The 22,639-nt window shown below is 51.5% G+C and overlaps 3 protein-coding genes across 11 annotated transcripts in view; 1 reads left to right on the top strand and 2 right to left on the bottom strand.

Annotated features, from left to right (window-relative positions):
- The window catches only part of CUNH11orf49 (chromosome unknown C11orf49 homolog), a 160,573-nt gene extending 160,262 nt beyond the window's left edge, over window positions 1–311 (top strand). Inside the window, exon 9 of the mRNA XM_040745819.1 lies at window positions 40–311. Coding sequence (XP_040601753.1) covers window positions 40–199 — 160 coding nt within the window. The 3' untranslated portion in view covers window positions 200–311. The remainder of the gene's footprint in view (window positions 1–39) is intronic.
- Arfgap2 (ADP ribosylation factor GTPase activating protein 2) lies at window positions 241–13,015 on the bottom strand. Of its 4 annotated transcripts, none has more exons than XM_021231861.2 (17): window positions 12,862–13,015; window positions 12,576–12,694; window positions 11,968–12,040; window positions 10,670–10,801; window positions 10,508–10,588; window positions 9,494–9,575; window positions 9,224–9,280; window positions 8,604–8,645; window positions 8,208–8,287; window positions 7,657–7,793; window positions 7,440–7,571; window positions 3,769–3,897; window positions 3,555–3,689; window positions 2,303–2,429; window positions 2,054–2,147; window positions 1,837–1,955; window positions 241–1,406 (listed from the first exon to the last, which is right to left on the bottom strand). In XM_021231861.2, the coding sequence occupies exons 1-17, from the start codon at window positions 12,931–12,933 to the stop codon at window positions 1,386–1,388; spliced, it is 1,632 nt and encodes a 543-aa protein (XP_021087520.1). In that variant the 5' UTR covers window positions 12,934–13,015; the 3' UTR covers window positions 241–1,385. The 4 variants fall into 4 exon arrangements, with proteins under 4 accessions (XP_021087520.1, XP_005064979.1, XP_012976807.1 ...); XM_005064922.4 differs by having other exon boundaries at window positions 8,208–8,260; XM_013121353.3 differs by lacking the exon at window positions 8,604–8,645.
- Window positions 13,016–13,606: 591 nt separating this feature from the next.
- On the bottom strand, window positions 13,607–22,158 carry Pacsin3 (protein kinase C and casein kinase substrate in neurons 3). 6 transcript variants are annotated; one of them, XM_013122250.3, is made up of 11 exons: window positions 21,990–22,158; window positions 18,371–18,434; window positions 18,055–18,145; window positions 17,750–17,906; window positions 16,896–17,131; window positions 16,640–16,795; window positions 15,424–15,599; window positions 15,190–15,310; window positions 14,889–15,034; window positions 14,410–14,531; window positions 13,607–14,115 (listed from the first exon to the last, which is right to left on the bottom strand). In XM_013122250.3, the coding sequence occupies exons 3-11, from the start codon at window positions 18,106–18,108 to the stop codon at window positions 14,000–14,002; spliced, it is 1,284 nt and encodes a 427-aa protein (XP_012977704.1). In that variant the 5' UTR covers window positions 18,109–18,145; window positions 18,371–18,434; window positions 21,990–22,158; the 3' UTR covers window positions 13,607–13,999. The 6 variants fall into 6 exon arrangements, with proteins under 6 accessions (XP_012977704.1, XP_005064987.1, XP_021087539.1 ...); XM_005064930.4 differs by lacking the exon at window positions 21,990–22,158 and adding an exon at window positions 21,421–21,576; XM_021231880.2 differs by lacking the exon at window positions 21,990–22,158 and adding an exon at window positions 21,421–21,573 and having other exon boundaries at window positions 18,371–18,430.
- Window positions 22,159–22,639: the final 481 nt, after the last annotated feature.

Raw genomic sequence — 22,639 nt, 5'->3', positions numbered from 1 at the left:
GGGCCAACTAACACCACCTCTTTCCTCCACGTGCAACAGGGTGGTGAGGTCGAGGCTGTACCGGACCCCGCGGCAGCACAGGGGCAAGGAGCCAGGGGCCTTTGGCTTTCAGAGAAGAGACAAGCTGGAGGCCCTGGAGAGAGTGCCCTCAGCTTTGGCACCAACGCCTAATCCATATCGGTGGGAGCCCAGAGAGTGAGCGGAGGGCCACTGGGCAGGGAGGCAGGATGGAGAGGACACTGACCCACAGGGCCCCGTGGGGGCTTTATTTCGACACCACTTTGTTTCAATACAAACAGTGCTGAAAGAAAGTCATGTCCCTCTGGGGAGGGATGAGGGAAGAGTGGTCTGTGTTGTTTGGGAGCCCAACCTGCAATCCACAGGTAGGGTTGGGCCCAGACTGCCAGCATGGCAGGAGGAGATGGCACCAAGGATGACACAGTGCATGGCCCAGCTGCCAGAGGATGGGGCCTGCAGCTGCAAGTCCTCAAGCTCTCACTGACTGGTGGGGTGCTGTCCAGGACCCCTAAACCCAGAGTGATGCAAAGGATGAAAGCTGAGCTCCAGGGGCTTCTTTCTTTCAGAGCCTCAGCTTCCTCAGCCAGTAGCAGGTTCACAGCATCCAGGTAGGACCACAGATGATACCCCACCATGGGTGCCAAGCAGGACACAAAAGGATAAGATCTCAAGCATAGACAGGGTGCTATGACCCACAACAGTGGTAGATAAGGGCTCCTGGACACCGAGGCAGAAGTCAGCCTCCAAGGGACAGTGGTGAAAAAGAAGGTTGCTCAGGCCTCCAGGCTGATCCCAAACAAACCCAAGCAAAAGTTCTAGCCCTTAGTGAATTACCAGGGTCTTTCTCCTAACCCATCCTCCCCTGGAATCCATAAGAGGCCACTGACAGTAAGCTGTGGCAAGTCCAGTACTTCTCCCTGAGGGCTGATACAGCACAACTCTTGCTAGGCCTCCCGTGTTTCTAGAAGATGAGGAGGCCCAGACCTCCAGACCACCTACATGGATCTTAAAGCCTGCAGAAGACTCATGCCTTCCCTACTTGGGGAAGAGCTAGACCCATAAAGCCATCCTGATGGAACTCCTCCCCCACTCCCAGTGCAACAGGCTAAGTAGCAGCAGCTTTGGGACAGGACAGGAAGGAAGAACACTGGCATGGAGAGGAGAGTGTGAGGGGTGAGGACAAGGACTCATGTGCAAGCAAAGGACAAGGGCTGATGCTGACCATTCCCCTCGCCAAGATCCTCCAAAGCCACCCAACTCACACCACATACAGAAGTCAACAAATGCCCAGTTCCACAAGGCAGACATCCCTGGCCTGGGAACCAGGGTTCTTGCTGTCACCACAGGCCTGAGCCATGGAGCCTGGATCAGTAGGAACCGTAGCGATCCTAAGTGGGGAGAATGAAAACACAAAGTCAGAGTCTCTAATCGGTAGCAGCTCCCCAGTAATCACAACACCTTCCCTGCATACCCCACAGAAGGATAGGGCAAGCTGCTGCACAGGGCTGGGGACCCATGTTGAGAGTATGTGATAGAAGCTGAAGTGGAAGCCACCTAGGTACTAATGAAAAGGAAGTCTTGTCAGATCGCACAGAACCTGGGAGGGAAGAGGAAGAGTAGCAGAAGTAACAAGCTAGGCCAAGTCACCTTAGGGAGACGCTCAGCCCAAATGTAGGGATGGAAAGCTGCCCTGCCAGGAAAAACAAGCACTCTCTACAGCTGCTGGTGGCTACTCAGCAGTGTCTGGATGCAGTAGAAGGCAAACCTCCAAGCATTACCTTTTTACATTTCTTCCCAGGCCCAGCAGCCCAGCCTCACCTGTAAAGAATTCATCACACCATTGGCCAGCACTGCCATCTTGCCGGCCACAGACTTGACACCCTGCTTAAACTGGGCAATGTCAGCTGTAGGAAGTACATTCCCCAGAGACACAGTTCCTGTAAAAGCAAGGGAAGCAGTGATCAAGAGCCCCGCAAGAGCCCTTCCCAGCTACAGGGCCTTCAGCTATGCTCACAAGCCTCACTTGGTGCCCTACCTCCTCCATGAGCTCCATCCATGTCCCCAAAGAGGTCTGAAGAGCTGATGGCACTGCTGCCCGAGAGCTGCTGTAACCGGGACCTGGCTTCATACTGTGGAGAAAAGGCAAGGTGTAGGGAATCTTTTAGCCAATGGTAAAGAACCGATTTATGCCAAACCGCCCTATACTAAACCCAAGGACAGGCAGGGAAGAAGCGAAGAAGCTCAGGCTGTGGCCTGCTGCTATCAAGCAAATAACTTCACTAACCTCAGAATCCACCTCGCGACCAAAGAACATGTCAGATGAGATGGCTTTGGCTCCTGCAAACTTCTCACGAGCTTCACTGGACTCAGGACCTGAGCTCCGGCTCTCCACTTCCCTCCGACTGGTGGTTCTGTGGGCCAATGCAGAACATCTCTGTCCCTTCCCATTATCACCAAGGGAAACAGAGTTCAGAGACCAAAAAAGCACCCATAGCTTTCTGGCCATGGAAACCATGTCTATCCTGTGACATGGAGAACTTTTCTCCTAGTGAGTACCCTCCAAAAGATTAGCAAGAGATCCTCTCCATTTTCTTTACCAAAGCCAAGGCAAGAGCCTCAGTTCCCTCCACTAGATGGAGTGGGAATATGGTCTGGAGGGCTTAGGCTCCACACTACTGTGGCTCAGTAAGGTACAGAAGATCCCATCATCACTGCTGCCATCCTAGTCCTATTGGGAATCTGAAGTGACAGTCTGTGTGCCTGGCTTACATCCTCTCTTCTGCCAGGATTATTCAGTGCTGTGATCACTCTCTTAGAATCATGCTAATGTGGATAAAAGGGTCATGCCACTCCACTGACAATGCACAGGCTCTAGGCTGGGGGTTTTACAACCCAGTGAAGTTATTACTACTGATGTCCTATTTTACAAATGGATTATCTCTAGTAACTTGCCAACAAAACATTGTTTCTGAACAATGGGATAAGTTGGTTTGTTTTTGCTTTTGTAATAAGGGCCTAGAGAGATGGCTCAGTGGTTGAGAGCACTGTCTGCTCTTCCAGAGGACTCAGGTTCAATTCCCAGCATCCACATGGCAGTTCAAATCTGTCTGTAACTCCAGTTCCAAGGCTTCTGACACTCTCACACAGATGTACATGGAGTCAAACACCAATGAAAATAAAATAAAAACAAATTTTAAAAAATAGGGCCCAGCAGGTGGAAAACATGGGTTTGATCCGTAATAATGCAATCAATCAAACCATGAAGGCTAGAGGCTACCTTTGGAAGGGACATCAGAACTGAAACAGAAAATCAGGCCCTTCTACCGTTAAGTAGATCCCAAACTAAAAGAACTCCCAGGCTGGTTGTGCTAAGCACAGTCCTGTCTAATGGATGATCACTAGCTATATGTTGGTTATTTATACTTGCTAAACTTACATTAAAAAAACACAAGAAATTCAGTTTCTCAGCTGCACTCAACTAATCATTTCCATCCCTGCACCAAGTTCTGCAGACAGCACTGCCCTGCCCACACTACCTTTCTGAAATAGGCCGGATGCTGGAGATGGTTACTTCAGGTTCCTTCTCTTCTACCCGGTCCATACCCCAGGCTGCATCTGAATCCCAGCGGGAACCAAAAGTTTCTCCCAAGGAAAAGGGGTTGTCCTTGTACCTAGGAAGATAGCAGAGTAGCTCGGAGAAACCTGAGTTGGAACACAACAGGCAAGTCTATGCCCTAGAAACAGCCTTACTTTGGGGGTCCAGAGGCGAAAGTTCCAACATCATCAAACAAGTCAAGCTGTGAACGGGAAGACTTTGCACTCAGCGGGGTTTCCTGCTCAATCACCTGCATCTCAGACAGCACAGAGTGGGAAATGGAGCTGTAGAGAAAGCACAGCAGGCCAGAGGCAGTAATGAGCATCAGTGTTCACTGGTCAAGAGCAGCAGCCAGGCTGATGGGTCTGTTCCCCAAACAGTCTAGCCCCTTGTCTGTACAACTGCACTGGTCCAGTCCAGGTACTCTGAACCTGTGTGTAATGACCTGGGAACATACTCAGAAATGTTAACATACTGGCTTTGTTCTTGCAAACAGCTTTATCCTAGACAATGGCTATGCACACCAAATGATGAGTGTTCACTCTCCATTCTTTCCTTTTTGGTTTTGGTTTGTTTTTTCTAAGGAGACTGGTTATGTGACCCAGATGTACCTCCTTCAACCTTTCCAGGGATGGAATTACAGGAATAAGCCACCATGCCCAACTTCATCTCTATCCTTACACAAAGCCTTATAAGCACAAAGCAGAAGATGAAAAACACCCAGATGATCCTCATGGAATCACAGCAAGTCCTTAATCACTCTGTCTCTTAGAAAAGAAAAGGGATGAAGAGGAAGAAAAAGGAGAAAGGAGGAAGGGAATTTCCTAGGGTCTGGGCCAGGCACCAAGAACAGGCAGAACAGCCCAATGCCTCACTCCTGTCAATGGTGGGGGGGAGGAGAGAGAAACAGGCTAGAGTAAAGGCTCAGAGGTTAAGGGCACTGGCTTCTTTCCCAGGAGACTCATGTTTATTCCTATCATCCACATGGCAGCTCACACAGAGTCCCAGGTAATCCAATGCTCTCTTGTGATCATGTGGTACACAGACATACATGCATAAAAAACAAACACAATAAAGTAAAAAAGAAAACACGTCCAGGTGTGGTGACATGTGACTGTAATCTCAACACTAAAGAAGGCAGTAAGAGCAGGTGTTCAAGGTTATCCTTGGCTATGTAGCTACCTTAAGGCCAGCCTGACTCCAACAAGTTGTTCTCTGATCTTCACATGTGTGCAATAGTACATGCAGGTCCCATATTAAAGTTAGTAAAAATGCAATTGTAAAAGATTTTGTCACCAGGTGGTGGCACACGCCTTTAATCCCAGCACTCGGAAGGCAGAGGCAGGTGGATCTCTGTGAGTTCGAGACCAGCCTGGTCTACAGAGCGAGTTCCGGGACAGCTCCAAAGCCACAGAAAACAGATTTTGTCAGTGCTGGTAAGATTACTCAGGGTAAAAGCTACAAGTCCGATGGCCTGAGTTTAAGCCCTGGAGCCCATACAGTGAAAGGGGACGACGCACACAAGTTCACAAGTTGTCCCAGACTTCCACCACGCACACTGAAGCATGCACGTACCCACACATAGAACAAAAGTAAATATAGTAATTTTTCAAAAAACCTTACACACTCATGTTTTGAAAACACCATCAAAGTGATAGGGTGGCACACGGGAAGTAGAGGCAGGAGGATCAGGGCTTCAGGTGCCTTCTCAGCTACGTAACAAATTGGAAGCCAGCTCAGGACACATGAAACAAACAAACAAGAGAGCCTAGTGGTAAAAAATACTGAATTTAGCAGGATGGTAGCTCAGTCTTTAATCCCAGCATTCAGGAGGCAGAGGCAGAGCATATACATCACTAATGAGTTCAAATCCAGCCTGGTCTACCAGGTGAGTTCCAGGACAGTCAAGTCTACATAGAAAAACCTTGTGCCAAAACAAACAAACAAACTACAATTGAATTTCGAATCAAAAAGGCAATACATTTGTCAGCTTCTGGGTTTGCAGCTTTGAGGAAGCTGCTTAGTATCTCAATCTCATCTGTACATTAGTACCAAGACCTCCTGCCTATGACTATCATGTCTAATAAATTTCTCATGACAATAAATCCATGCCTCCTAACAAGAGAAACCAAGGCATGGTCTACTCAATGGCACCAGCAAATACTCTTTATTATTATTCTTTTCTTTTTTCTCTTTTGAAACAGTCTCCCAGAGACCAATCTGACTTTGAATTCCTATGTAGCCAAGGATCACCCTGAATTCCTGATCCTACTGCTTCCATCTCCTGAGTTCTAGGATTGCTGGTGTATGTCATCATGCCTGGAGATACATTTAGCCCCAACTAGCCTTAAACTTGCTATACAGGCAAGAATGGCCTTGAACCTCTGGCCTTCCTGCCTCAAGTGCTGAGATTATAGATTTATACCAATGCACCAGTTTTATGTAGTGCTGAGTTTTGAACACAGGGCTTTATGCATGCAAGACAAGCACGCTACCAACTGAGCTACATCCCCAGTCCCCAGATATTCTAATTTTTAAAAGACACTAATCTAGAGCTGGAGAAATGGCTCAGAGGTTAAGCATACTGGCTGCTCTTTCAGAGGTCCTGAGTTCAATTCCCAGCAACACGATGGCTCAAAACCATCTGTAAAAAAACCCAAAACAAAAAACAAAAAAAGTAGGGCGGTGGTGGCGCACGCCTTTAGTCCCAGCACTTGGGAGGCAGAGGCAGGTGGATCTCTGTGAGTTTGAGTTTGAGACCAGCCTGGTCTACAAGCTAGTTCCAGGACAGCCTCCAAAGCCACATAGAGAAACCCTGTCTCAAAAAAACAAACAAACAAACAAACAAAAAATCTGTAATGAGATCTGGTACCCTTTTCTGGCCTGCAGGCATACGGCAGAACACTATATACACAATAAATAAACTTAAATAAAAGAAAAAGATAAAAATCTAGCTGGGCAGTGGTGTGTCATGCCTTAAATCCCAGCATTCGGGAGGCAGAGTAGGTGAATCTCTGAGTTCAAAGCCAGTCTGATCTATAGAGCGAGTCGCTGGACAGCCAAGGCCACACAGAGAAACCCAATCTGGAAGAACCAATAAACAAACAAACAATCTTTAATTCCAGCAATTGGGAGGTAGACCGAAAGGGATTTCTGTGAGTTTGAGGTCAGCCAGGACTACACATAAGGCCACCTCAAAACAACAACAACAACAAAAAAATAAGAGCACTATTACTGAAACCTCTGAATAATAACTTTAAGTGCTTCAGAGGGCTGCTCTGCTTTGCAGGAAAACAAACCCAGTAGTTCTGAAACATTTAATCCCAGTACTCGGAAGCAGAGGAAGGCAGACCTCCAAGAGTTTGAGGTCAGCCTGATCTACAGAGTGAGTTCCGGGACAACCAGCGCTACACAGAGAAACCATGTCTTGAAAAACAAAACCATGACTTCCCCAACCCAGAGGCATTTGAAATGTGTGGGGCCACTTGAGTTATTAGAGTATCTGGTACTACAAATGACATCTAGTGGGCAAGGACTAAGGAAGCAAAAAGCCCTGAAGTTCTCAGGTGGTCTTGGAAAAAAAAGAACTGTCCAGTCATGAAGCAGCCTCATCAGGAAGTGCTATCCTAGCATGGAGTGAAACAGCACCTGTTCCTTCCTGTTCACACAAACAACTAACACATGTATGGGATAGTCAACCACTGTGCTAGTTGCCTTAAGATAACAAGGAAGACTAAGCAAGGAACACTGACTTGCTAGGTAGGGCCTGTCCTGGCTCCCAGGGACAGAATGGCATTTCTCTGACATACCAGGGCCCAAACCTCACCTTCGGGACACCAAGCCCATGCCCAGCCTTTCAGCCTGCTCTCGTTTCTTTCCTTCAAGGTTCTGTAATTTTTTTTCTTCCTTCTTGCGATCAATCTGGAGCTCCTGGTAGGCCAGACGCATGGAGGCAACCCTAGAGGGAATGAATATTCACAGCTACCATCCATGCCCCCTGCTCGCAACCCCCACACAAGCCAGGGTACCAAGTAATTACGCACATGGACTCTTCTGCCTGTTTCTTGGCATCAGCTGCCTGCTGCTCCCGGAGCTTCTCTGCCACCTGGGCCTGCCGCTCAATCTCAGTAAAGCTCTGGTTACTCACCTTCTGAGCTCCCAGGCCTTTCTTGGCACCCAGCTGAAGAGAAAACCATGTGGTGTGGGGTTTTACCAGCCATCTCCTCTGCTCCCTCCCCAGTATGGTCACTGTGGTCACACCCACAGTGAAGGGGTTCTCCTTAGAGTCCAATGGTTCTGGTAGAGCTGGTTAGGAGGAGCTCCACACAACCCCCACACAGGTCTCAGGAATGAGGACAGCAGTTAATGCTGACTGGGGCCTGCTAGGTGCCAAGCACTCTAAGTACTAGATGTGCTTCATCTTGCTTACTGCCCAGCAGTCCCTTTAAGAGGAGTATCTTTAAGTCCCTTTAATAAACAAGGTTAAGATAAGTTAGTATCTTTGCCAATCTATAGCCAGCCAGTACACAGGAAAAGCTGAAGGAGTCCAACACCAGCTCTCAACCACCCTACAGTACTGCCTCTCCCCACCTACCCCTTTCTTAGCTGCTGCTGGCTTCTTCTTGCCAATAATGGAGCTTTTCAGTTCTGTGTGAGGAAGAGGGTGGGCATGAGCTAGGACAAAGGAAGGTCAGAGAACATGGCTCAGTCTACACCATGCAGCTTCACAGCAAGAACATCTAAAAAGAATTGCTTCAGACGGGAAGGCAAAACTGCCAACACCAGTTCCAACCAAGACTGTTCAAGCCAAAGACAGACAAGGTTAGGGGAGCTTCCTGATGCCCCAAAAGTAGCATTAAGAGCCTAGAACTGAAGCACCAAAGAGTACCCAAACCAAAGTGAAAACTGTTAATAGGGGAGCTGCTGAACAGCCTTAGCTCCTAGAGCAGGGAGCAGCAAGCAGGGGACAGACTCCCAAGCCACTGGTTACCTCTGGCAGAAGAGGCCCCTTTAGCTGACAGATACATGGACTCTGGAGGAGAAAAGACTTGTGGCTAACAAGGGTCCACCCAGGAGCTTCATAAAGCTCCACAACCCAGAGGCCTGCAGAGTCTATTTCAAAGCTGTGCCAAGCCTTCTCAGAGACTCAGCTGGACAGTCACTCCACTGGCTTCCTGCCCCAACCCCCAAGAGTCAACAGAACAAACCAAGGTCAGCAGAGGGACTGTTTACCCTAACCAAGTCTGAAGGCCACTCAAGAGTAGGAAAGGGCTGAACTTTGACAGGACAGTATTGCTTCTAGCCATGAGCAGTTCAAAGCTATCACCACACCTCGTGAAATGAAAACAGGTCAGTCCCACCTAACACCAGGGACAGGTATGCAGTTCCAATCCAGCCTCCAATACTTTGGCTAGATCCAACCACACACTCAAAATGACAGCCATTCAGGTCTGTCAGCTCAAAGGTCCTAAAGTCGGTCAGAACTTCAATTCTAGTTCCTACCCAAGAGGGGTCAATGTGCTCACTTCACATGACTAGGCAGTAGAGATTTAGAACACATACTTGAGGCCCACTCTCTCCCAGCCTCCCCACCCTTGCCAGCTGTCATACCCAGAGAAGCTTGGGGTGAGGTTCCAAGGAGGTCAGTGTTAGGGCCATGTTCAGGTTCTGTGAATGCAATGACAGGAGTTACATACATTAAGGAGGTAGTAAGAGTCACTGGCTTTCCTCCGCTTCCCACCAAAACATATATGTCCATCCCTTCCTCCGAGGACTAAAGTGAATCCCATTCCACCCAAGGACACAGGGAAACCTTTTCCCAACTCCTGTGTCCTTGGCTAAGTGTCCTAAACACTTGGTTGAGATCTGGGCTAAACTCACGTGCTGGGATACTGCTCTCTGAAGATAAGGCTGGTTGCTGGGTCCCTGAAGTCTCAGTGTCTGCTGTATCCCAGACAGGGGCCTAAAAAGGAAGCCAGATCCCAGAAGGCTCAGTGAGCCCTCCTAAGAAGCTATACCTACCTGTAGGTAGGAGGCATAGCTTCCAGCTATGAGAGAACACTGGAGATCAGCAATTACAATCAACAGTACTCAAGGAAAATAGCATCTTCAACTGATAGCCAAGCCATTCCTTTAATTGATAAAGCATTAACAACTCTTACATACTAACCATAACCAGGCACAAATCCGAGGGCTATAACAGATTCAGTCAGTCACAGTAGGCTCTATGAAGTAGCTATGTCTCCATTTTAGAAACTGAGGTTTTGCTGGGTTAAGTGACTTGGCCACATCAAAGGAATACCAGCAAACAGAGATGCTGAGATGTGACCTGAGACTCTGACTTCAATGCCCATTGCCAACAGAGTAGAAGGCTTTCTTAAGATGGGTCACGGGAGCCAGGAGATGGTGGCGTATGCCTTTAGTCCCAGCACTCAGGAGGCAGAGGCAGGCAGATCTCTGTGAGTTGGAGAACAGCCTGGTCTACAAGAGCTAGTTCCAGGACAGCCTCCAAAGCTACAGAGAAACCCTGTCTCAAAAAACAAAAAACAAAAAACAAAAAAAAAAGAAAGATGGGTCACGGGAGAAGGAATCCTCATTGTCTTTCCCACTCCTGCTCAGTTTTGGAAAATCTGGATGTTTTAGGGTCCCTGAGACTTCCTGAGATTTCAAACTGCTCTCTACCTCTAGGATCCATGTCTAAAGAGGATTCCATTATACTCCCATAAGTAGGAGGAAGAGACTTCTAGTCTACCCAGAAGGCAGTAATTAGCAATTCTGAACCACAGACATTATCTGAGATATCATACCTAAGCAAAGAATTTACATCACCCTCACAAAAGGTATAGCCTTGGCAAGTAAAGCATTTATCAAAGAAAATGACCCTGTGGAACTCACCTGAGTATGTTCTGTGAAGAAATCAGAGTCTTTCTTCTCTGGAGAGTGACTAGGAGCATTGCTCATATTGTCTATCCAAAGCTGGAAGGAAGGAGACACTGTGAAACTCAGGGCTGTTAACACCTCCTGCCCATCACTCCTAAGCCAGGAACAAGTACTTACATCAGTGCCATGCCTAGCTAGAGCTGCACTCCCTAACTGCCGGATCTTCTCTCGGTACATCTGGGCAGCTCGGCTATTATACTTCGTGTTAGCATCATTGGCCATACATCCATGTTGGCGAAAAAAAGCAGTCTAGAGAGAAAAAAAGAATGTAGCATATATGTACAAGTACTCTCAACAAAGAAAATGGTACTCACATTACAGGTGACACCTTAATAAACAGTTGGGTTATTGTTTATACAGGATATACATTACTGACACCAACAAGTTTTCATAGAAGTAAAGGTCTTCCAAAATTCCTTAAAAAAATAAAATAAATAAAACAAGTTGGGTAGTGGTGACACACGCCTTTAATCCCAGCACTTGGGAGGCAGAGGCAGGCGGATCTCTGTGAGTTCAAAACCAGCCTGGTCTACAAGAGTTAGTTCCAGGACAGCCTCCAAAGAGAAACCCTGTCTTGGAAAAAACAAACAAACAAACAATCCACTTTAATTTTCATTATTATGTGTGCACCACAGCATGTGTATGGAGGTCAAAGGACAACTCTGTGGAGTAGATAGCCTTGCACTTTATGTGAGTTTCCTGAATTGAACTCAGGTCCAGACTCACTCATACAATTCATCTCGCCCTCCCTCCTCCAAAAGAACACCATGCCACCTCCCACATGTGCTCTGAAACAAGGAAATGAGGTTTAGGAGACTGAAGAAAGTATGCAACCCACGATAGCTGTCCTTCCTCCAGGAGTCCACAAAACCCCAGTGACTGTGCAGTCTCCACTCACTGGCTTTCCAGTTCAGATCAGTTTGTATTTAAGCCTCTTTGAAAGAAGCTGTATATACAGCTGGGAGGTGGTGGCGGTAGTGGCGGTGGTGGTGCACGCCTTTAGTCCCAGCACTGGGGAGGCAGAGACAGGCAGATCTCCGTGAGTTGGAGGCCAGCCTGGTCTACAGCATGAGTTCCAAGACATCCAGGGCTGCTACACAGAGAAACCCTGTCTCAAAAAAACAAAAAGAGAGGGAAGGGGGAGAGAGAGAGAGAGAGAGAGAGAGAGAGAGAGAGAGAGAGAGAGACACAGAGAGAGAGAGAGAGAGAGAGAGAGAGAGACAGAGAGACAGAGAGAGACAGAGAGAGAGAGAGAGAGAGAGAGAGAGAGAGAGAGAGAGAGAGAGAGAGAAGCTGTGTGTGGTGGTGTTAGAGAGCTGAGAACTCTCTGAACAGAGAACACACTCCAGAAATCACAGAAAAGTTAAGTACCCAGGCAAAAGAATGGGGGTTGGGAAAGACAAAAGAAGCTTTACCGCATTAGCATTCCCGCCGACCTGCATACACCTCAGCTGCAACCAGCTCCAGTTCGAATCCAACTCTGTGGACCTGAGCACAAGGGCTGTGTGTCACCTACCATCGACACCAAAACAAGCTTCCCTGTCAAGTCTACACCTGTCATTTGGCCTCAGGCTTCTGTGGGTGTCCAGGAAACCATCAGTCACTGTCCCATCGCCTCCTCTCTTCGCTGTTTGAAATCTTTGCTCTTCACCTAACCCAAAGAGTACCAATTATTTCTAAGGAGATTCGAAAGGAGGTCGACCTCTCGGAAATGCAGGCACTCTTTTCTAAAGGTGGTCAGAATCGCACTGGAGACCTACTGAGTCAATCTATCTGCAATAACAAGGGCAATGCATCTAACTTCTCCCCTAAACTGATGCTGAGTCTCAGGCTAACCGTGAGAAGAGGGGGTGTTTGGTCCAGACTTTATGGCTACAAGCCCACAGAGGCGGTTCGCCCCCCGCAATAGGCTAACAGAACTCCCGCCAGGAAGTATCCAAACACCGAATTCAAGTGGCGGCGTCCTTTCCCCCTTGCTGACCACACAGCCCCTGTGGAAGCGCAGCACTCACACAGAACCTACCTCACAAAGCTGAGATGGACACCCAGGGAGCGATGCACTCCGGAGCAATCAATACACAAAAACACACCGTACGTGATGCTGGCCCAACTCGGACTCTTGGCGCCACAATCGAAACATGCCTAAGTGGAAAAGGCGACAAGTGAATGATTAGGGCCCAGAGTCCAGGCCCAGCGCTTGAAACCACAAGAAGACCTCCCAACTTCGCCCCCGCCCTCCCTCCGGCCCCAGGGGACAAGAGACGTCTTCTCCGCCGACGCCAGGACCCATGTCCCTCCCGCTCAAGCACCTTGTTGGTGGGAACTGAACGAAGCCTCTTAAAAAGAGTCTGGATTTCGGTCTTGCTCGGCTCCGCCGCCATTTTCTCTCCTTCCCAGACACAACCGCGACCGACAGGTCGCGCCGCGGGCCAATCCGCGTCGGAGAAGGCGGGCTAACCGCGCCGGTCACGGCAGAGCTCTGCCCCGCCCACGAGTGGAGTGATTCGACCAGATCTGGACCAATGAGCGTAGGGTAGGACTGAAACATGACGTCAGCGGCCAGGAGCTCCACAATGGGCCTGAGAGTGAACGCCGCGCCTCCCCTGGCCAATCCGCAGCCGGAGCGGACGACGGCTTGTGGGCTGGCCCAAACTTCCTCGGGAGTTCCTGCTGGACGCGGAGGTCGGCAAATCGCAGAGCGCCGGGCTCCCGATGACGGGCAGAAGGCCACGGCCACAGCCTCTGATGAGTTGCGGATGGATGAGTAATGATTAACATTCACCCTAGTACTCCGAGTCCCATCGGGAAGACACTGGCAGGGCTCCAGCCCAGCTCCCAATTCAGCAACCTGTCTGGAGCAGAGGCCCGCAACACAACATACGCGATCTCAAGTTCCTTCCAGTCCAGATTACAGTCCTGAGATTTCAGGGCATACACCAGGAGACAACTGCCTGCGCAGTCCCAGCTCCACAACACACGCTGGGCCCATAAGCCTCCTCCATGACTTCCACCAGCTTCAAGAATGGGGTGTCAAAAAATGCTCACAACACTTGATGGGTTTTTATTCTTGGTAAAGTTTAATACACACTACAAGTCACAAAAGAGGGTGCTGCTAGCCCCAAACTACATTCTCACCAACCTCACCCCAGGAACTCCCAAACAGTTTAGGAACCTGATACCCTACTCCTGGGATGACCCAAATGCGGAAGGGGGAGGGGAGGCTCAGTCACCTCTGTCACTCCAACCTCCCTTCCTGCCCTTAACCTAAACTCTGTTGGCCTCTTTCTAGACACAGACCCCTCCCTTCATGGGTCTTAAGACATCTTCCCTCCTCCGGAAACAGGGGCAGCAGCAGCATATGGTTCAGGGCCCTCGGGTCCAGCAGTCCAGGCAGGCTTGAGCTTTGGCCCAGGACAGAGAGGAGGTGCAATAGGGCTGTCAGGACACTCAGGCACCCACACATTCTACATAATTGGCAGGGTACAGACCAACGCGGCCACTCTGCAGCTGGCCCTGGCACCAGCCCTGCTCATCCTCCTCACTCATCTTCAGCAGCTCTTCCCCTGAAGGAAGATAGATTGGTCACTGCCAGAGGCACTGGCTTCACTGCTCTCAAAACTAGGTCAAGGACTGAGGGAGATGGGATAGCATAAGGGTCAGGATAGGACACAGCCAGCAAGCTACCCAGCCCTAGACCCCAGAAAAGCAACCGTCAGGTCCCAGCTGGCAGGACCCGAACAACCCTGGAGAAGGAAGTCTTTAGCATTCCTTTTCTACGTCCCTGCTCTAGCAGGTAGGACAGGAGCTGAAATTGAAAGAAACGTGAAAGCCCCACACACACACATACACACACGTACCTGCTCGGAAGCTCAGCTCATCAGCTTCCTGGCCAGCATAGTCATAAAGCGCCCGCACCCTCACCCCAGTGGCAGCCTTCCGGGGACTCTCCTCATCTGACCAGTCCTCATCCTGACCACTGCTAGAGAGGGAGACACAAGGGGACAACTCAACTCAGGGGACAAGACTGATCACACAGAGCTCCAGCCAAAAGCTTTGCCACTAGGAGGAAAGCTAAAGACACAGAAGAGAGGGAGCTAAATGGACACTCACACCACACATATGCCCCCCATGACTGCAAATGCAGGTGCAGCTCTGTGCACGGGGCTGTTATACAGCCAAAACATAAGGGAACGTGATGACTAATGGCAGATCTGCGAGACGGTCGTATTAGCTCTCCCAAGATGGCCCTCAGGTACTGGTGTGAAGGGAGAGAAGTAAGAGGGGACCAAGCAAGTGACAGAGCTGTTTTTGTTTCGGCCAGGATCCCGGCTCTCACCCTGGAGATGCTGGACATGCTGGGGACTGGGGTGGGAGCGCGGTGCCATCTCGTGTAGGTACAATGCTGGTCAGAGTAACCTCATCAGGGCTCCGGCCACCCTTCTCCTTCCGGCTGATTGCTCTCTGTGTATCTAAGGACCACTCCTGTGGAGAGAGTTTCGTGAGTCAGGCTTGACTGTATCCAAGGTGGCAACAGGGCCATTTGGACCACCTTCACTTCCTTATCTCAAGCCATCATCTTCTCGGGGCCTACACTAATCCTACCCACCTCCAAGTCCCGCCCAGCCTGTAACACCTGCCTCAAACTGTGGCCAGTTCATGGCCATGCCAGGCCCGTGTGTGCTACGCCACCAGCGCAGGTCTTCCTCGTCACTAGCAGCCTCAATGCCCTGCTGCAGGTCTCGATGGAGTTCATGGAACCTATGAGGCATGCAATCAGACAGGGACGTTCAAGCCCCTGGAATTCCATTCAGCCCGGCCAGAACCCAAAGGAGGTCAAGGGAAGCCTCCATCCAGTGTGCAGTGGGCCATACTTGTCACTGCTGGAGAGGTCAAGGTGTTGATGCAAAGTGAGCAACATATCCTTGAAGAAGAGAAGTCGCTGGCGCTCAGCAGCCTGGCAACTCTCAAAGGCCTGCTCCATGTCCTCCATGTAACGTGGAGTGTAGCGATTTAGCTCTGCCAGGCTCTGCTCATATTGGGCTTTCATCTGGGTGAGAGAGAAGGGAGGCAGTGAGGACAGACTGCCTTCCACTCAGGAATGCACCAGTCTTCACTGAGCACAGCCACAGGCTCGACTTGGAGCAAGCCACCGGGAGCAGTCAGGCCTGAAACTCGCTTCCTACCCTCAGGAACTGACAGAAGCAGCCTAACAAGGGAAGTAACATTCAAGTAGACACCTATAGGAATCTCAAGACTGAGAGAATTCAAAGTAGGCTTCTTGGAGGAGGTGTTACAGACATGACACCTCTTAGAGGGGATAGGATGCTAGAGGGAAGGACACTCAGGGCAGGGGACAGAATATGCAATATGAGAACTGATCCCAAGCAACTAAGGCTTCAACTGCCTGAAACCCCACCATTACTCTCCTGAGTAAAAAAAGAACAAACAAACAAAAATCGCATTCCTCTCCTGGACGCCCTTCCAGACCCACAGACTTCTCTGTGCATACACAAGTGTGTGGTGTGTGTACATGCCTGTGTGTGCATGCGTGCATGTGTGTGTGTGTGTGTGTGTGTGTGTGTGTGTGTGTGTGTGTGTGTGAGGTCAAATGTCATCATAGTATGCCTTCCTCAGCCCTCACAGCCATGAGACAAGCTGGCCATTGAGGTCCAGGGATCCAGCTATCACATCCATTACCAACACACACACCCTTCCATTGTGTCCCCTCTACTCACTCCAGCTGCCTTGCCTGGCGCTTTACCTCCACAACAAGCACTTCACCGGCTAAGCCACCTCCCCAGGCCCGAGTGCCTCTTTTAAGTTTGTCTGTTTGTTTGTTGAGACAGGGTCTCACTACAGTAGCCTTGGTTGGCCTGAAACTACATGTAGTTAAAGTATGAGCCTCTATATAGGCCAGGCTGGCCTCAAACAAAGAAATCCACCTGCCTCTGCTTCCTGAGGGCTGGTATTAAGTGGTGCACCCTGACACCCAGCCCAAGTTCCTGTTTTAAATAACCATGTCAAGAAAGAGCAGGAAGAGCCTAGGGTCTGGAAAGGCATTCTGGAAGCTCTGCCACGAGGCTGTACCTTCTCTGCCTCCTTGGTGCATCGCCCCACCCGCTCCTGCAATTTTCGAAGCTGCTCCTGGGACATGGAGCTGTCGGCCTTCGCGTGGCTCTCCCGGGTCTGGGCTGTCTTCTCATCCTTGCGTGCTGTGTGGTAGCTCTTTTTAGAAGCCTCAACCTAATACACACGAAAACATGTCTGGATCCTAGATGCCACACCCTGGTCCCAGGCAGACCAGAAGGCGCCTGCCGCCAATAGCCACTGCCCTCACTCTCACCTCCTTCAGCCTCTTTAGCCAGGGCTTCTGGGCCTTGCGGAAACCATCCTCCGCAGCCCGGCTTTCCCGGAAACCACCCAGCACTGGCCGGTGGAAAGCCCCTCGCTGCCAGGTCCGCACACGCTCGCTGTCTGGACCGTGCAACTTCTCCCTCACCTCCAAGTGCAGCTCACTCAGCCGCTCAGCCGCAGTGAAGAAGGCATGCCAGGCCTTCTCCAGAGTGCCATACTGTGGGCCTGCAGAGGGATGAGCTTGGGCCAGGCGGGGTGCGATCTTAAATATAAATACCCCCTCTCCCTGTGTCCTGCTCTGGGGGCCAGACAGAGGCATGGTAGGAGTGGGGGGTCCAAAGTTGAACAGCAGCAATGTTAGGTGCTGCATTAGGAATGCCTACTCTGTGCCCTGACATGAGTGATCTCATGAATCCTTGCCTCCACTACTACCATGGGAACAGTGTCATTGCCAACCCGGAACAGGCAAAACAAAATAACAAAACAAAAAACTAAAGTCTAGAGAAGTCAAGTTAACTTGTCCAAAACATCATATCCACAAATGCAGCCAAGAGTAAACACCCAGGTCTGCCACACAAACTGCGTGCCTGGGATCTTTCTACCCAGTCGGAAGCCCACACTCCACATTTAGCTCTTTCTAGCTGTGTGGCTTCAGCCAAGTCCCTTCTCTGATTTTCATTTCTGCTCTAGAAAACAAGTGGAGGAGTAAGAAAACAGATTCCTCTTGTCATGTATGCTTGAGGTCCTACATCCCTAACACACAAAACCTCAAGAAGCAGAAGCCACCCTGAGGGTCCCACCCTTACAGCCTGTGCTGTTTGCTAGGCCTGCATTCTGGCTCACCCTTCTCCACAGCACCCCTCCACTTGCGGGCCCAGTCAGCCAGCTGCTGGGCGTAGGCTTTCTCGATGCGGGCTCGTTCTTGGAAGCAGCTAACCAGGTCCCCACACAGCCTGTGCCCATCTTCAACCCGCTGCACCGTCCGTCTGTAGTTACCAGCCTGGGACATGTGGGAGGGATAGCTTTATCGGGGAGAAGGCTCCTCTCCAGCTGGGCTGATGGTTAGGCTCCTCCACTGGATAGGTGGCTGAGCCCAGAGTGAGGGGGACAGTTTACTGCCACTCCAAAGCCAGTCCCCAACTGCTTACCTCCCAGAAACTGCCCCCTAAGACCTCCCCTCCAGCGCCGTCTTCTGGAGCCATGGTGTCCCTGCAGCACGGAATGGTGGCAGATGTGGAGCTGGGGAGGGCAAGTAAGCAAGCAGAGTAGTGAGACTCGTCTGGGGCTGGAAAAGGCTTCCCACAGTCCAAAGCGATGTCCCGCACCACTCCCACCACCCAAGGGACTGTCAGCAAGGACTGAGCAACAGACGGTCTCCAGGAGGAGGCAGGACAGGGGCAAAGACAGCTCCCAAGCTCCCCTGCTCCCTCTGGCTTTATCCTTCCCAGTTCACCCTCTACATACCTGGGGTCTCCAGATCACTTCAAGGACCTGTGTCCAAGTCTCCAGGCTGTCACTATGACTCTGCCTTGAAGTTAACAAGAGCACAGAAAGGGGTAAGGGTTGGGAGCCTCCAGTGTTCAGGGCGGTGCCCAGCTCCCCCAATATAGCAACTGCCGTCAGAAGTGGCAGATTCCAGGCTGAGAATGCCAGGCAGGTCACACGATCCAGCAGGGGATTAGGTGACAGACAGGAGTAGGTGGTGGGCAGAAAGCCCCACACTCCTACTGTAGATGAAGAGGACTCCCGCGCCTTGAATGACAAGGCAACCCCATGAACGAAGCAGCCCAACTGAGTAGGCACCCAGCTCATAACCCCAGCAACTACCTGTGCTGACTGAGTGGAAAGAGAGCCCGCGGCCTGGGCGCTATCATGACCAGGAAGTTTTTGGACAACTATGCTGGACTGTCCTGAGGGAGCCTCAGCTCACTCTGAGGTGGAAATTCCCCCACCTGGTCATCGTCCATGCTATGACTGATGTAAAACTCAAAGTAGGCAATGAACCAGAAACATTTGAAAGAGCCATCAGCCAAAAGGAGACACTTACCTGCCCCCTACCACCACCACACAACATCCAGGAAAGTCTCAAAGGGTCCTAATACAACAAACAATTCTGTCTGCCCTCAAGAAAGCTCAGGGTGGGGCTTCATGAACAGCCAGCAAGTCACACAGCCAGTTAGAAGAACTGGGGAGGAGGACAAGGTGAATTTTTACCCCAATGTCTCTCTCTCTCTCTCTCTCTCTCTCCCTCAGTGACTAGATGACATAGTGACATGCATCCTGCTGACTCTAGGCAAGGTCTCAGTTCTCCCTAGTACCAAGTGACTCTTAGTCCATAGAAGGAAATTGCTTTCTTCTCTGAGATAGCCTACAGCCTAAGGGACAGTGGGTCAAGAAGACAAGAGTAGATTCCACCCACCACAGCAGGGCTCTGTCATAGTGCACTCTCTAAACCGGTAAACCTCTACTCCCTCTCAAAACTCAGATGGGGACATCATCACTCCTCCATCCTCAGGGCTCCCATGACCCCTGTGATCCCAGCCCCCCCATACACTCCATAGGTTGTGACTGGACCTGTCCCTGTCCGCAGTCATGGAGGGACTTCTGCAGTTCTAGTTTGTGTTACCCCAGGCACTGGAATCAGTAACAACAAGGGACTGGAGGCATAGCTCAGGGGTAGAGCATGCTCCAGGCCAGAGGTTCCATCACCAGATGATGTCCCATCTGAAGACCAGAAAACCTGCAGGCTACAGCAACCATGGAAAAGCCTGGCCCAAGCTGACTTCCTTTCTCTGCTGGCAGGAGGTGGACAAGCCTCTCTCCCTGAAGCATACAGGCACGAAGATCCCAGGACACAGAGCAGCCCCCCCCCCCCCATCCTAACTAGCTCTTCACCTTGTTTCCTCTTGAGACAGCCCCACTTGTCCACAATGGCTTGCCAGCCAGATGGGGAGAGAAAGAGCAGTAACCATAAATCATCTGGCCTTTGGAGCTGTCCCAGTGAACCATCCAGGACCCGGGGCCCCTGCCTACTCCAGCCTCCCTGCTCCCAGATCCCAGAAGAGCTGCCCCCCACCCATTCCCTCTCCCTGGCCTCAGAACAGAGCAGGCTGTGTGTGTAAGGCTGGCACAGCTCCTTCAGGCCTCACAGAGCAAACACAAGCTGGATCCCCAGGCACAGCCAGGCCCGGCACCCCAGCCTCATCTAGCTATGGGGGTGGACCTGGCACCTAGGTCCCTGTTGAAGAGGATTGGCACCTTGTGCCTCCTGACATTAGCAGAGACTCAAGTCTGAGTAAACACACTCTACCACAGCAAGAGCTCAGAGAGCAAGAACAGGTAGTTAAAATCTTTCCAGCCCAGGACCTCCACCTATCCAGCTAGAGAAGGCTTCTAGGACACTGGCAGGGTCTTTTCTCAGCTGCTAGTGCTGAGCTGGGAGTTCTGGGCTTCAGGATAGCACCCTCCCTCCCCACCTGAGCTCCAAAGGCTTAGGCCTTGCTTGTCTCCTACACATAAGCTAGCCCCCACCCTTATACAGGAGCTGGGGACATGGGCCTGGGAGACAGCAAAGCCACCCTGCCCTGCCCAGTCCTGTGTCCTGAGTCACACAGGCTTCGCCCAAGGGCTTCGCCAGCAGCCTCTCCCAGTCAGCCTGTAGACCGAGGATTGAAGACGCAGAGGGGGTAGTTGCTGATCCACAGAGGGGCACGTAGAATCAAGAGACTGGCACAGCCCTTTAGAGGGTTGGGGGAGGGGGTGGCACAGAGAGAGGGGGAGGAGGCAGGGCCAGGGAGGGGCATAACAAAGGGGCATTTTTGGAAACCTGACCTACCGGCTGAGGTGCCTGCTCGCTAATGACGCACTCCTAACCTCGAGCTTCCATACCAAATCTCTGAACCCAGAGGCTGCCGGTCTTTGGCCTCCACCCTTACACACAGCGCCACCCGACAAACCACCTCCCGGTCCCAGAAAGCACGGTGTTGAACAACTCCGAGCTGGTGGAGCCAGCCACACAGACAGGCATAGCCAGGCCTAGACATGGAGGCTCTAGGACTTCTTGGACAAACTTGTTGAACTTGGTCTCGGTGGGGAGGTGGGACCAGCTGGTTACTGCAGAGGGGAAGGGGCGCTGCCCGCCAGGGCTAGCCAGGCGGTGGACTACAGATGGTGGCGTGAAACGGGGGTGGGGGGGGACAAGAATTCGGGCTTTCTACAGAGGCCCCTTCTAGGGCTTCAAGATGGGAGCAAGGAGAGCAGTTTGGGACCCTCTAGGAGCCCCAAAAGATGGTATGCTCTTCCAGCCTGAACGCCCCATTACCCCCTGCTGGTGCGAAGAATCGCCTCATTGGCGTAGGAGATGAGATGGCCTTGTGCTCAGTAGCAGCCAATGGCCGGGGTCTCCTGAGCGGGAGTCCGTCCGATTGCCAACTTCAGGAGCCGGAGGACCAAAGAGCGAGCTAGAGCCACGGCACTGCCGCCGCGTCCCCCAGCGTCCCCTCCAAGGCACTCACCGCGTCCTCTCAGGGCCCCTCGGTGGGTGGGGGGATCCGGCCACGCTCGGTCCAGAGTCTTACCACTCCCCGGTTCGGGCCACCGCCTCCTGGAGCGAGCCGGGCCCTCCCCCGGGAAGCCCGGCCTCCGGGCCCGCCCTCTCCGCGCTGCCGCCGCCCTAACCCCACCAACAGCATCCCCGCAGCGGGGACTGCAGGCATCCCGGCGCCGGGTGGCCCTTGGGGGGCGGGACTTAGGCTCTGCTCCTGGGTGCAGAGCGGGAGCCAGCAGTCTAAGGTGGCGCTGCGAGGCTAGCAGAGACCTAGATTTCAGCTTGGCCGCTCTCGACCTTTGCAGAGTTTGAGAGGCGGGTGGGAGTGAACGGGAACCTGCACCCGCATCACTGGGGTGGGATGCGGGGACAATGCTGCATTATATTCTTTTCTAAGAGCATCTTTCTTAGAAGTTAGCTCTGGGGAGGCTCACAACATTAGGATTCTGAAGTCAGAAAACGTGGCTTAGAGATACCTTCAGCGGTTTGCCCATGGTTTGTAGTCTGGCAGAAGCGAGACAGTAAAGCCAAGCCTACCTAGCACAGCTCTGCTCGCAGCTCTAGCGCGCATTCTTGAGACCTGGGACAGACACGCGGTTGGGGTGGGACAAAAAGCACGAACTCCTATCCCTCCTTCTTCACAGTCCCAGATTCTGTGCCTCTGTTCGTCCTTAAATCCCTTGGTCTCTTCACCTCCTTGTCCAAAGTAGACTTTCTCCAAATCGTCACGATACCACCCCACCCTAAATAGATCCTTCTTCTTCACTCCCCCACCCCCAGCCTCTCGGGATTTCAGAGCCTGTGGGTCTGTTATTTATATCCACTGGAGCGGTCCAAGAATGTTCCGAGGCTGACCTAATCGCCACCTGCTTGGCTTCCCCGCCCCTCCTGCTCTCTCCTGAGCCTGGTGACCCAGCAGCGGTGTCCCGCGCCCAAGAGGCAGGAGGGAACGCGGGCCATAGGGGTCGCAGGCCTCTGGTGCTCAGGGGTCCTGGAGCTACAATTCGCTCTGGGCTGGAGAGCCCAGGAGACCGCCCCTAGGGGACCGCACGCACTCTGGGAAGCAACAGGCCTAGCTGTTCTCTTTCCAACACGTACATTTCCAACCCAGCCCCCCTTCACTCCCTTAGAAGTGTGAGTACGTGCGCGCGGATTTTTAAAAGACAATTTTAAAAATAGCAAAGTCG

This window comes from Mesocricetus auratus, unplaced genomic scaffold, assembly GCF_017639785.1.
Source record: "Mesocricetus auratus isolate SY011 unplaced genomic scaffold, BCM_Maur_2.0 Super-Scaffold_100004, whole genome shotgun sequence".
Classification (NCBI taxonomy): Eukaryota; Metazoa; Chordata; class Mammalia; order Rodentia; family Cricetidae; genus Mesocricetus; species Mesocricetus auratus.
This window is presented reverse-complemented; position numbering and strand designations above follow the sequence as displayed.